General features: G+C 39.9%; 2 protein-coding genes across 2 annotated transcripts; one reads left to right on the top strand and one right to left on the bottom strand.

The window, feature by feature from the left end:
* The first annotated feature begins 3,692 nt into the window (after window positions 1-3,692).
* Window positions 3,693-6,363, top strand: gmfg (glia maturation factor, gamma). Its single transcript, XM_030744902.1, has 7 exons — window positions 3,693-3,846; window positions 4,257-4,353; window positions 4,494-4,543; window positions 4,632-4,681; window positions 5,315-5,397; window positions 5,601-5,674; window positions 6,007-6,363. Exons 1-7 carry the CDS (start codon window positions 3,844-3,846, stop codon window positions 6,079-6,081), a joined length of 432 nt encoding a protein of 143 aa, XP_030600762.1. The 5' UTR covers window positions 3,693-3,843; the 3' UTR covers window positions 6,082-6,363.
* Window positions 6,364-6,379: 16 nt separating this feature from the next.
* paf1 (PAF1 homolog, Paf1/RNA polymerase II complex component) lies at window positions 6,380-11,467 on the bottom strand. The gene is made up of 14 exons (XM_030744900.1): window positions 11,241-11,467; window positions 10,229-10,261; window positions 10,026-10,118; window positions 9,817-9,938; window positions 9,648-9,714; window positions 9,464-9,565; window positions 9,246-9,351; window positions 8,846-8,914; window positions 8,588-8,691; window positions 8,382-8,498; window positions 8,146-8,274; window positions 7,783-7,888; window positions 7,218-7,296; window positions 6,380-7,116 (listed from the first exon to the last, which is right to left on the bottom strand). The coding sequence occupies exons 1-14, from the start codon at window positions 11,285-11,287 to the stop codon at window positions 6,686-6,688; spliced, it is 1,605 nt and encodes a 534-aa protein (XP_030600760.1). The 5' UTR covers window positions 11,288-11,467; the 3' UTR covers window positions 6,380-6,685.
* Between the last annotated feature and the right edge of the window lie 2,801 nt (window positions 11,468-14,268).

The raw sequence follows: 14,268 nt of genomic DNA, 5'->3' as shown, positions 1-14,268 counted from the left end.
CCCCACTGTATTCTGGGGAAAACCCAAAAATCAAGCGACCCACCCCCCACCCCCCAAGAGCAAGCACTTTGCATTGGTAGGAAGGAAAACTCCCTTTTAACAGGAAGAAACCTGCAGCAGAACCAGTATCAGGGAGGGGCAGCCATCTGCCCCAACTGGATTGGGGGGGGGGGGGGGGGGGGGGGGGGGGTTAAAGAAAGACTAAGGGAGAGAAGAAGACAAAATTTTCATGACATTCTGCAGTGGTATAAAAAACATGGGGAATGGGGAATAAAAAGAGGTGAGCAGAGGGGAATTGCGCAGCACATCAGTGTTTCGCATGAAGTCCCACAGCAGTCTGAGCCTACAGCAGCATAACTAAGGGATGGTTCTGGGTCACCTGATCCTATAAGCTTTATCAAAAAGTAAAGTTTTGAGTCTAATCTTAAAACTAGAGAGTATGTCTGTCTCCCAGATTTATATTGGAGCTGATTCAACAGAAGAGGGGCCTGAAAGCTGAAAGCGCTGCCACCCATTCTACTTTTAGAATCTCAAGGAACCACAAGTAACCCTGCAGTCTGAAAGCAAATTCCTGCAGTTTAACTAATTGTTGTGTGTCACATGGCTTCATGCATAATTATAACTTGCTATTATCAGCATGGCAATGAAAATTTATGAAGTGTTTTCTAATATTGCCTAAGGGAAGTATGTATAATGTAAAGATTAAGGGTTGTATCAAGGACACTGTAGTTGGTTGCTGCATTCTTGTCTTTTAGAAATAACCTTTTTTGGTAACCATTGGTAACTCCTCATTATCTACAGCTCACATTAAGCGTGGTGTACCACAAAGTTCCGTTTTAGGCCCTGTTTTGTTCTCCATTTATTCCACGCAGCCAAATTATAAAACTTCACATTATCTCCTACACCTTCCTGTGAGAGACAGTAAACCAGAAGCCTAGCTATTGCTGTCTCTGTGATGCTAAATATCGAAAGACACCAAATTTTCTTCCACTTATACATCAGAATCAGAAATCTTGTGAGCATTCTCTTGGCCCTTTTTCCACAAATGTGAAGCAGAGACCCCAGGGGTTCAATTTGATTCAGCTCTGCGCTTTAAACCACACATTAAACAAGTTGTCAAGTCTTGCTTCCTTCCTTCCAATAAGAACCATGAAAAGACACTCTTTCACCTTCAACTAGTTTAGAATGCAGCAGCAAGGCCTTTGGTATTGGTTTTAGCAGACAGCATCACATCACCACAATCCTTTCTTCTCCATCCAGCCAGGACTTCTGAGAGACAAGCTGGAACTGTCAGGAGTGGACCACCACATCTCCGAGTGGATACTGGACTACCTCACTGACCGCCCACAGTACGTGAGGACACAGGGCTGTGTCTCTGACAGGCTGGTCTGCAGTACGGGGGCCCCACAGGGAACTGTGCTGGCACCGTTCCTCTTCACCCTCTACACTGCAGACTTCTCCATCAACTCCCCACGCTGCCATCTGCAGAAGTTCTCTGACGACTCTGCCATAGTTGGCCTCATCACAGGTGAGGATGACTCAGAGTACAGACAGTGGACTCAGGACTTTGTGGACTGGTGCCAGCGGAACCACCTCCTGATCAACGCCGCTAAAACCAAGGAGCTGGTGGTGGATTTCCGCAGGCGCAGACCCACCACACGGACACCGGTGAACATCCAGGGAGTGGACATTGAGATAGTGGACTCTTATAAGTACCTGGGTGTTCACCTAAACAATAAACTGGACTGGACTCATAACACTGATGCGCTCTACAGGAAGGGTCAGAGCAGACTCTACCTGCTGAGAAGGCTGAGGTCTTTTGGAGTGCAGGGGACACTCCTGAAGACCTTCTATGACTCTGTGGTGGCATCAGCCATCTTCTATGCAGCAGTATGTTGGAGCAGCAGCTTGTCTACAGCTGAGAGGAAGAGGATAGACAAGCTCATCAGGAAAGCCAGCTCTGTCCTAGGATGTCCTCTCGACTCAGTGCAGGTGGTGGGAGACAGAAGGACTCTGACCAAAATAACATCACTGATGGACAAAGTCTCCCACCCCATGCATGAAACTGTTGCTGAGCTGGAGAGCTCCTTCAGTGACAGACTGCTGCATCCTAAATGCACAAAGGAGCGTTACCGCAGATCCTTCCTCCCAGCAGCTGTAAGACTTTATAACCATCACTGCTCCCAACAAAAACCACAATAACCTACACAATGTAGGATAATATATAATATACTGTAAATAGTCCGGCCTGTTAAGGTTCAACACACAGGCACATCATGTACATTGTATATAGTGTTATTATTAGTAGTATTAAGGTTAATATTGTTTGTTGATTTTATATATATTCTTTTCTTAATAGTGTGAATTATTATATCTTTATTTATATTTATAATAACTGCGGCTGCTGTTACACCCAAATTTCCCCTCTGTGGGACAATAAAGGCTGTTTCTTCTTCTTCTTCTTCTTCTTCTTCTCTCCACTGGCTTCCTGTACATTTTAGAATTGATTTTAAATTTTACTCATCAATTTTAAAGCCCTACTTACCTAGCAGAAATGTTGACCATTTGACTCAGTTCACAGCCTTAGATGCAACTTTCCTTGCATTCCAAAGTAGAGACTAACATCTATAGGTGCCTTTTGCCATCAGAACAACTTTTATTTCCTATTATTTTGTTGATTATTTTTGTTGTTTTTAGCATAGAACATAATTGTTACTGGGCAGTGTAGAATAAAAAAGAAAAAGTGATTCCTCATATTATGTTTTCATTTCTTTTCTTTTTTTTTTAATTAGTCTATGAAACAGCAAGGTGTGTCTGGCCAGAGCTGCAACATGCCTAAAATTTCCACCAGTAGAGAGCAGTGTGGCAGTACATTTCTTTCCTATGAAATACAAAATCAGTTTGCACTTCAAATTTGACAATATTCTGAGGCACCGGAGCAGGTTGCTATGTAAGTGTAATGTAATTTATTCATAAAAAAAAGAAAAGGATTTCTTTCAGGCTGCAGATTCTTCTATGCATGACAGTCATGCAGAGTGGGAGATGTGACTTAAGTAGAGACTTGTTTAGTTTCAGTCATGGTGGGATGAGGCCCTATAAGGCAACATGGAGCATGTGCAAGTCACATGACCTGCGCCTTTTAAAGCCAAATAATAACCAAAACATTATAATCCGATCAACTTTAATATTACAGTGTGCTTTAACTTGTGATTTATAGGTTGTCCTGCCATAATGTAACTAGAATGTAAAACAGTAAGACTTTTAATTAGTATTTTTTATCATTTTTAACTGCTTAAATATAACAGCCTTCTTAATTTTTAGATTTTGACTTACATATTCTAAATAAAAGACTTCAAATCCTAAATAACATTCTGTTGTGGTATTATTAAAGGATATGAAGACCTTTTCTACATCTGCAAGTTTCACTTTGATGTCCACACTTGCACAGTAATGGGAAGTGAAAGTCACTGACAGTAACAGACAACACAAAATTATGAAGTGGATCAACATCAGTTTCAAATAGCCTGGAAATATTTCGTTTAAAATTTCAGTTTCTTCTGTTATACTAAAATGTATGAGTTTAGTATGCACATTTTCTCCTTAATTTCTCCCATGTGTATTAAAAAAACTGTGAGACACTAAGCTCAGCTTTCACACTAGTGTCATCCTCTCCGGTTGAAAGGAGGAAGCACGTTGAGAGACAATCTAACAGTGCGTCTACCCTCCCCTGCCATCTTAAGGAGGATCTTCGACAGTTTGAGAGTAACTGTCAGTCTATCGCAAAGTGTTTCAGCAGGGCGGTGTTACCCTCAGGACTTAAAGGCAGAGAAGGATTCTTTGAGAATGGTAGGTGAAACTGATGCAATTTCTTGAAAGACTTAGCTTTTCAACTGAAGTTTACTGCCTTCGATGAACCGTAATTCTATGTATTTGTGTGTGTGGAGAGATATTTGCTCTACCTAACCATTGCAACCATGCCCCTTGCTCCCTCAAACAGGAAACTACATTCTTGCATATTGCTGCAAAACATTTCCTGCCCTCAAAATGTCAAGAGTGTTATGAATGTTTAATGCACCCATGCAAGGTGGATAGAGATCTTTACAGATCGAGTAGATGTCCTTTACCCCAATTTTTTTTTTCTATTTTTGGTCTGTAGACCAATCCACTTAATTATTTATCACAGGAATTTCTGGACATATTGAACATTTATTAGAGTGACCCAATTTCATTAATATTTTTGTGGCATATTTTTGCAGTCAAGCTCTCTGGTTGTGTGTGAAGTGGATGAAAGTCTGAAAGATAAACTGAAAAAGTTTAGATTTCGAAAAGAGACCAACAATGCTGCCATACTAAGTAAGTAAGAGTTATCTGTTTCTCACACACGCACTTCACATTTGTAAAACAGTTATCAAAAATTGAAATCCCATCTAAATACAGTACATAAATTAATATAAAATACAATTGAAGCACAAATTAATTTTTTTATTTCGTAGTGAAAATAGACATGGAGAAACAACTTGTTATTCTTGAGGAGGAATATGAGGCAAGTCTCACACACACACACACACACACACACCCCTCTCACTTTGATTTTGATTTAAAAGTCATTCACACTCAGCTTTGTCTTCTAGGACATCTCACTGGATGACTTGAGAAATGAACTTCCAGAGCGGCAACCCAGATATCCTGACACAAAATCTTGTGAACAGCAAAATTCTTCATATAAAAATAGTCTTTTTGCTAAATCTACTGATTGTCTTCTTTCGGCCACTCCCCTTAAGGGTTGCCACAGCGGATCATCTGCCTCCATCTCAGTCTATCTTTAGCAATCCTCTGCTGTCACACCAACCCTCTGCATGGCCTTCTTCACTACATCCATGGGTCTTCTGTGTGGTATTCCTGTTTTCCTTCATATTCAGCATCCTTTGTCCAATACATCCACTATCCCTCCTGTGCATGCCCAGACCATCTCAGCCTTTCCTCTCTGACTTTGTCTCCAAATTGCTCAACCTGAGCTGTCCCTCTGATTTACTCATATTGAATCCTGTCCCTCCTGGTCACTCCAAATGGAAATATTAACATCTTCAGCTCCCTGTCTTTTTGTTAATGCCACCGTCTCCAAACCATACATAAAAGCAGGTCTCACTACCATCTTATAAACCTTTTCTTTCACTCTAGTTGCTATACTTTTGTCATAAATCACCCCTGATAAATCACCCACTCCACCCTGCCTGCACTCTCTTCTTCACCTCTGCCTCTATTCCTTCCAACTTCACTTTTCCACCTGTGTTCATGTTCCTTGACAGAAATGTACATTCATTGTCTACAGCTACAAATATGTCCATGCTGATGGCAGGGTGTCTTACCCGCTGTGTTTCATATTTTCCAGTCCTGTGGGTAAGCAGTTACATTGATCTGTCTTCTTAAAACATTTTTCTGCTTAACAGAGCAATTACAGTGGTGAAGTCACAAATAGCTTCAAATCTAAAATCCACTTTTAAATTTTATTATGGTGATGAAAGCGGAATTATATTTATAAAGGTATGTTTGGCCAAATAACAATATGACTAGAAAAAAAAATGTCCATTTAATTTTAATAGGGTGCAAACCGGAGCAGCAGATGATGTATGCAGGAAGCAAGAATCGACTGGTCCAAATTGCAGAGCTCACAAAGGTAAAATGATGGCATTTAACATTTCTATCGTTGTCTTTTGAGAAATGAGTCAAATATGTACAGATTTTAATTGAAAGTCTCAAATTGTATTTTCTCTTAAATCTGGACTCCATTATTTTTTCACTCCTGTACCTGAGAGTATTTACATTAAACTGGACCAAAAACTAATCACTCTGAAGTTTAGTCAACTTATTTAGCAGGTTATTCATATTTTCCATGTTTTCTTACAATGGCGGTGGCTTAACTCACCTGCGTATGTTACTGCTTGTTTTATTTTTTTTAATATTTCTGTAGATTTTAAATGTAACTCCTTCTGTGTTTTACTCTGTGAGGTCTTTGAGACAAGAAACCCCGATGATGATTTGACAGAAGAATGGCTGAAGAACCACCTGTCATTCTTTCGCTGAATATGCATCTTCTATATCTCCAGAGCTTTCTTTGTTAAACAAGGCTGTCAAGTTTAATGTCCAGCTGTATGTAATTATTAAACAAATTAACACATGCAATTGAGTTTTGTTAGTTCTGCCATTAAATAAGTCATTTTATAAAGTTTTTTTTTTTTTCATGGAAAACTCTGAAGTGAACATCTAAACAAATGCTATAAGAAAATACTGAGGTTCCTAAATATTTTAAAGGGAGAAAAAGAATAAATTTTGACCACAGTTTGTTACAAAATGTCATTTGCAATTTATTATCTGCTCTGACAGCCCACATGCTTTATACCATGCCCGCTCCAAAGGCATTTCAGAGGGGAAAACAAAGATATTTTAACATGATTCTGTAATGACTATCTGACAAACAATATAGATGAATGCCAACTAAAGTCAAGTCTACAAATAAAAACTGGATTGAACAGAATTGTATCCAGGTGAAAAGCCATCAGCATCTCATACACAACTTGCAATCATCAAGAAACTTAAACCCCCAAATAAGGCCAATATTACGCTCAATGACAAGATAAGAGTGCCGTGTTTGGAGCTCAATATACAGATAAGACCCAGCTGACTGATCTTATTCACTGTCACTGCCATCGCTGGAATCTGAGCCTCTCTCACTTCCACTCCCGCTCTGAACCCGAGTCTCTGAATGGTCGCTGCTGTGGTCGCTGCGTGCTGGAGAGGCACTGCGACTCCGGCTGCCTCTTCTGTTCCCTCCTTCATCCTCACTGTCGCTGCCATCCTCCCCACTGCTCCTGGCTGAATTCTTGGGCTCATTGTCGTCACTGTCATCATCACTGCCAAAGATCTCTTCCTCATCTCGCATTTCTCTGGTCCTCTCCTCGCCGCTCTCGCTACCGCTGGCACTTGCCTTCCTCCTCCTCTTTCCTCTGTCCTCAACCTCATCGTCATCTTCTCCCCTTTGTTCCTGGTCTTCGTCTTCCCTCTCTGATTCACTACCAGAGTTTTCTGCCTCACTGCCGCTGCCCTTCTCCTTCTCATCACCTGGAGAAATAACAGCAGATTATAAACAATTTAGCGTACTTGCTGATAACTACAGTGTAGAGGGTAGAAAAGTAAGTAAAAATTAAATGACAACCACTGACCAGAATCTTGTGTATCTTTGTCCATGTCCTCCTCCTCATCTTCTGGCTCATGGTTCTCCAACTGAGCTTTACGTGCCTCCTGAGAATCACAACAAAGGCACTCATTAGTTATAAATACACAGTTAAGGAGCAATGATAAAAATATCAGTATACAGCTATTCCTAGAAACCATTTTTAATCTACTATAGTCTGTCTAGTCAAGGTGCAACACAGTACTAAATATATAACAATGCACAAAAGTAACACTGGCCCTGTTAGTTGGTTTTTGTTTTTTTTTTTTAATAGCAGTGAAGTTCACAGGTCACCTCCCATATGGCAATTGCTTTGTTTATCAAATGTGTGGCAGTAGATCAATACAATTTTAATCATAAATAGCACATGATTTCCTAAACTTGTATAAACACTTTTCTTTAAATAAGACTTTGTTTCAACCACAATCTTTTCCAGTTAAAAAAAAAATAAATAAATTCCGTAACAACAACTCAAATTTCTATTTTCATCAGCAAACTCCAGGATGGAAAGTTAAACTCATGATGTGAAAAATACAAACATTAAATACGCTCACCTGGGCTTCAAGCTCCTTCTCATTCATGTCTCTGTGTTTACACACCAGTACAGCGTTTGTGGTAGACTGCGCTCCAGCCTTGGCTCTTCTCTTACTCAAGCGCACCCTGCAGGTCAGAATAACAGTTGTAAAATGTCTTGCCCAACCAGTTATCATTTGTCATGATGGGCTGGTGCTAGTCTTCAGGTTTGGTTTGTGCAACCCCACTGATACCACTAATACTAAACCTTGTGCAACAACAACAACAACAACAACACGTACAATGTTCATTTAAAGCGTAGCAGTTACAGGTTTTCCCATCTAAGTGGCAACGTCTCTAAAAAATACGAAGGTGTACAACATATAGTTTCTCTGAGATGTTACCGTGTCTCCAGCTCATTGTAGTAAACACCATCTCCATCTCTGAAGATAAAGAAGTAGTTCTCTTCATAGCCTTTACTGGCTTTGTTCTTGACATTCCAGTTGTATTCTCTTGCTATCTTGTAATCGTACCTGAAATGGCCAAAAAAAAAAAGTAAATTAAAAAGGATCAATTACTGTTCCTTTAATGTAGCACAATCAACAAATCCATGTTTTTGAGGATATGTTATTTTACTTACACATCTTCTGGCATGTAATCAACTCCCTCTTCACAGTCTCTCTTGCGCTTTCGAAGTGTGTCCTCATTGGGCAGGAAGTAGGCCACAAACTGATTTCCTTCCTCATCCATCATACCTCTGTATTTCACAAACAACAAATGATGATTAAACAAAGAATTTTGCTGTTGCAGGAAAAAAAATGAATAAGGAACATCTGTTGTAAATACCTGATCATGGCCTGAGACATCATTTCCACTGCTGCTGGTCCTGACATATCTTTAGGCGCAGGATCAGAGTCAAATATGACTTGAGCACATGGGTTGATCCACATCTGGGGAAAGGAAAAATGTTTCATCATCATTTCTGAAGTACCAGTGCAACAAGTGTTTTGTTTCTCTCCCCCCATTTGCATGTAATTTGAATCATTAACTCAAGATTCCATAAGTTATTAAAAATGGCCGAAGTACTTTAAGGAGTCAGCCCACCTTAAAGTCAGGGAACACAGGTAGTATCTCCACAGGAGTAACTCTGGGTTTGCTGTAATGCTGTGTAATCTGGAAATACAGAACCACCACTTCATATTTATAATGCATTACACAAACATGCACGTTGCCCATGAATACATTTCCATTTTGGTTAGCATACTGGTTTCTTGCTCACCAATACAAACACTATTCTCAAAACAGAAGAACTCACACAACAAACAGAACAATATTTTGTTATATTTATCTAAAAAAAAAAAAAAAATTGCAATCCCCTGAGCAGGAGCTGCACACCCATTAGGGGTCCAGCACAAGGTTCAGACTACTCTCCATTTTAATAATGGGGTTGTTTTAAATAAAGGAGATTACACCATTTTAACAGCATATTAATATGCCCACTCACAGGTTTCTGTGCATCCTCAAATGTCTTCTCAATAGCAGAAATCTGACTGTCTCGGTCCTTGTAGATTTCTTCTTCTGTGAATTGCTGTTTGACAGAAACTCCAATCCTAAACACAATAAGAAAAAATTTTCTCGCTGACATGAACACTCAGAATACACGTGTGTGTGTCTGTGTGTGTGAGAGAGAAACGTAAAGAGGAGTCCACTGATCCAACTTACTTGACTTCCACTTTCTCATTAGAAACACCATATCTGTTAAACTCTGTGGAAATGTATTCAGTTTTCCTCATCCATGGGACTACTTTGGCATGCTGCTGTGACCTTAAAGGGTAAAGGACAAAAATGTCTCAAAATAAAATACTTAGAAATGTGTAACACAAAGCAGCCGAGTTAGTAACCATACCTCTTTGAACTGGATGGAGCCTGGATGTCCTCTTCCAAAAGTTTTTCGTCAGCGGGGTCCAACAGAACTGAAAATTTGAAAGACTGGCTCAGTCTGTGCAGATATTTAAATATAATCAAAATGAAAATAAAGAATAGGATGAGGCATATGACCACAACTGGAGACTTACTGCTGGGATCTATGCGGTAGGTGTCTGGGTTGATAAGATCAATGGTGACCCCGAGGTCTGGTTCGGTCAGGAGCTCATGCTTGTGCTGCTTCTCGAGAGAAGTGGCTTTATACTGTACAAACCTGCCACCACAGAAAGCCAAAGGTTTTATGTCCGTGTGTGTTTAAACACATTTACTTGATGGCAGGTGATGAGTGACAAGTGAATACCTGTGCTGATCAAATGGATATGTGATGAATTTGGGATCAAAGGGTATGTCAGGCAAGGTGTTGCAGTACTTCACTCTGCAGACGACTCCAGACCTGTCAGGGGCACCAAAGTAAGGAATAAACTGATGGTTGGTCAGTGATTTTCACACACTGAAAGTCTCTGTACATGACAGTAAACACAAATTAGTGTTGAATCTACTCACCTCTCTGGGACAGTTCTGTGGGAGGATGGCCTACTGGAAGAGGAAAAAGTGTTACCATCACTAATAAACTGCTGTTGAAGAGTGACATGCACACATGATCTCCTTACTACACCCACTGTTTGAATATTATATTAAGAATCCAAATTTCTTCATTGCTGAGAACACAGAACCTATTTATGTGTAATCACTCTGCAAAAATTCTCTCTCAATATAGTGATTACACTAAATCATAGTTTCAAAATCTACTTGCTGAATTTAATCCTAAAATTCTGGGAGATGTTAAGCCTAATCTATAACCAAGAAGTAATAAAGACAACAACCAAAAAAAAAAGAATACTTTATTGTGTCGGTCTAAAGCCTTGTCTAAGAGTTAACGAAATGTAGGTTAACTCCCATCCAATCATTTTTTATTTATTGCAAAACAAAATAAGACAAAGAACCAAACAACTCAAAACAAAGCACACAGACATTATCAATGGTGACAACGGAAGGCGTTTGTGTGTAAACATGTTTGAGAGGAACAAAGATAAGAAGGGAACAATAATCTTTACACGGATTTATAATGACTGAATGTTAGTCTACATACATTGGCAACTAAAAACCACAAAGTTTCAGTAAATAATTCATCTGCAGGGACACGCAGACCTTTTTTCCGCCACACTGTTGTTAGCATTCTTGTAGCTAACATAAATTTAGCCTTTGATTTGCTTCAGCTTTACATTACTGCTAATGAGAACTTAATACGTTGTTGACTTGCACAAAATAACAACGTTGGTGCGCTCAGCTCAGCTCCATAAACGTATCGTAAATTAGTTGGACGTTAAGCGTGTTTTTTTTTTTTTTTTAGTCAAACACTTTTCTCTAATGAGGTACACAACCGGAAAAGTGAGCACCCCCAGTACCCGCTGACGATCCCGGAGTACTTTAAACTTAATTCCTTTACATAAATAAACGTAAATCGTTCAGACTACCGCTCAGGTGAGCGAACTTGTAAGGACAGCTTTGAACGTACCTGTGGCCGTCTTCTCGTTGAGCTTGTGTCTGAATCGTCGGAGCCATGTTTATGAGAAAACGCTCAAAACTAAAAGCAAAACTGTTGGTTTGCACAAATAATCAGCACAAATAAAGTCCGATGTCAACAGAAAGCATTAACTCCGATCAGAACCATGGCCTGAGTGCGTTTTCATCTTTTAACGACAGGCTGGAGATGACCCGGTGATGATCCTGAGCTCCGGTTCTTAAGAGGGGTTTCTATATTGTGAGCGCCCCCTATTGTCCTGGAATGTATTCATTGTAGTTAATCGACAAAAACAAAACAAAACAAAACAATCAAACAAACAAATAAAACACGTGTACTGCCATTTTTGCTAGGAAAATGGGAAATCGGTGCAGCACTTTATTGAAACGAGCAATCATAAGTCATAAAAGGAAATGCAGTATATGCGACAAAAACAGAGTTTGTGCAATTTTAACAAATCTAAAACATCAATATTTGGTATGACCACCTTTATGCCGCAGTACTGCTTGAACACGCTTATGCACACTTTCTTGTCATTTCTTTCTTAAGTAATCTTCGGGAATAGCTCTAAAGGCTTCGTGAAGAACATTCAATGCCCTTCTTGGAATATTGGCTGTCTTTTGCTCTCATCTCTGTCAAGATGATCACACACTTCTTCAATAAATGGATGCCACATTTGATGGAAATGAAAATTATCAACCCGCAAAGGATTGAATTCAAAGACACTCTGAAATTCAAAACGAAAGAAATTGTACAACATGCTAGTCTATTTTGCTGAAATTTAATTGCAGCAACTGAAAACGGTACACAGTAGATTGTATGGCCACCATGTGCTTGTATGTATGCCTGATAACATCAGGGCATGACCTAATGAGATGACAGAGGGTGTCCTGGGGGATCTCCTGCCAGATATGGACCAGGGCATCACTGAGGTCCTGGACAGTCTGAGGTGCAACCTGGCTGCATCAGATGGACCAAAACATAATGTCCCTGAATTTAGGTCAGGTGAGGCCAGTCATTGGCATCAATTCCCTCATCCTCCAGGAACTGCCTGCATACTCTCACCACATGAGGCCGGGTATTGTCACGCACCAGGAGGAACCCAGGACCCACTGCACCAGTGTAGGATATGACAGTGGGTCCCAGGATTTCAGCTTGATACCTAATGGCAGTCAGGGTGCAGCTGCTTAGACTGCAGAAGTCTGTGTGTCCCTCCATGGATACATCTCCCTAGTCCATCACTGACCCACCACCAAACCAGGCATGCTGAATGATGCTACAAGCAGCATAACGTTCTGCATGGCTTCTCCAGACCCTTTTCATTTTATCATTTGTAACCTTCACTAATGCTGTTTATGTTCTGTGCTCAGGGTGAACATGCTCTCATCTGTGAAAAACACAGGGCACCAGTGGTGGACCTACCAACTCTGGTATTCTATGGCAAATGCTAATCTGGCTACACAGGGCCCACTAGAGAGCCCACATGAGGCACTCAGGCTACCCTCACGAAGCCTGTTTTTGATTGTTCAGTTAGAGACCGTCGCACCAGTGGCCTGCTGGAGGTCATTTTGTAGCTCTGGCAGTGCTCATCCTGTTCCTCTTTGCACAGACAAGCAGATACCAGTCCTGGTATCTGCTTGTTTGTGGACCTTCTATGGACCTATCCAGCTCTACTAGAGTAACTGTCTCCTGGAATCTCCTCCATGCTTTCGAGTCTGTGCCAGGAGACACAGCAAACCTTTTGGCAATGGGACATATTGATGTGCCATCCCGGAGGAGTTGGACTATCTGCGCAACTTCTGTAGGTTCCAGGTATCAGCTCATGTTACCAGTAGTGACACCAACCCTAGCCAAATGCAAAACTAATCAGGAGAAGGAAAGAAAAAAAAGATCTCAAACAATGAGGAGGGAAAAATGTCAGTGGCCTCCACCTGTAAAACCATTCCTGTTTTGGGGGTTGTCTCATTGTTGCCAATTTCGTGCAACTGTTGTTAATTTAACACCAAAGTAGCTGAAACACATTAACAACCCCCTCTGCTACTTAAAATGACCAGATCATTATCCCAGAAGTTTAATTGACCTGATACTATACTCTGATTAAAAAGTGTTCCTGTAAGTTTTTTTGAGCAGTTTATATAATTTAAAAAAAAAAAAAAAAAAAAAAAAAAGGGGCAGCTCAAGACTTTTGAGCTGCTTTTGAGCTACTGTAAAACAACACTGACATTTGTTGTGGTAGCTAAAAAAGGAAACCAGAATGTGCTGGTTCATTCAAGAGGAAACCATTTAATTAACAGACACCTAAAGGTAACACAAAAATGTCTGGCAGACAAATAATCTCACAGGCTGGCAAAGAGTAATAGGTTTTTAAAGTGTCATTTACACTCGCTACTATTTATTCCAAACACTCCTTAAGCTTTCTGCACTGTCTTTAAATGAAGATGTTTCAGTTGCTGTCTTCTGACCCAGTATGAAATTTATTTTATCAGAGTGACAATAAATGACAGTTGCTCAAAATCAGGTCAAAGAAAGGCCAACATATGAGATCTGTGGAAAATTGGTATTTCTAGATATTACCTTCAAGCTCAAATAATCCTTTATCTACTGTAAGTGAGGACTCTTAGTGTTAAGGGTATAAAAATATTTGATCAAATTATTAACTAATACCCATTCTAAAACCATCACATGTGCTCCGTCACATTCAGCATTCAAACGCAGCTCACTTTTAAAAGCTGTAGCATCAAACATACAGCCAACATCTGATAACTGGTTAGAACATTTAAGAAAAACTGAACCGGTAACAGATTTACTGAAGCCCGTTTCCTGAAAGAAAAAAACAAAACAAAAAAAAAACAAACAAACAAACAAAAACCCCATCAACAAATATTGTTGCATAGAATTGTATGATCAAAACACCATCTCAGTATAAAAAGAAGTTTAACACAAGAAATAGTAGAAATTATTAAAAAAAAAAAAAAAAAAAAGCACTGAACTCATCCTTTTTGAACCAAGGGTTCTTCTTTTA

Source organism: Archocentrus centrarchus, chromosome 13, assembly GCF_007364275.1.
Source record: "Archocentrus centrarchus isolate MPI-CPG fArcCen1 chromosome 13, fArcCen1, whole genome shotgun sequence".
NCBI classification, from domain to species: Eukaryota; Metazoa; Chordata; class Actinopteri; order Cichliformes; family Cichlidae; genus Archocentrus; species Archocentrus centrarchus.
This window is presented reverse-complemented; position numbering and strand designations above follow the sequence as displayed.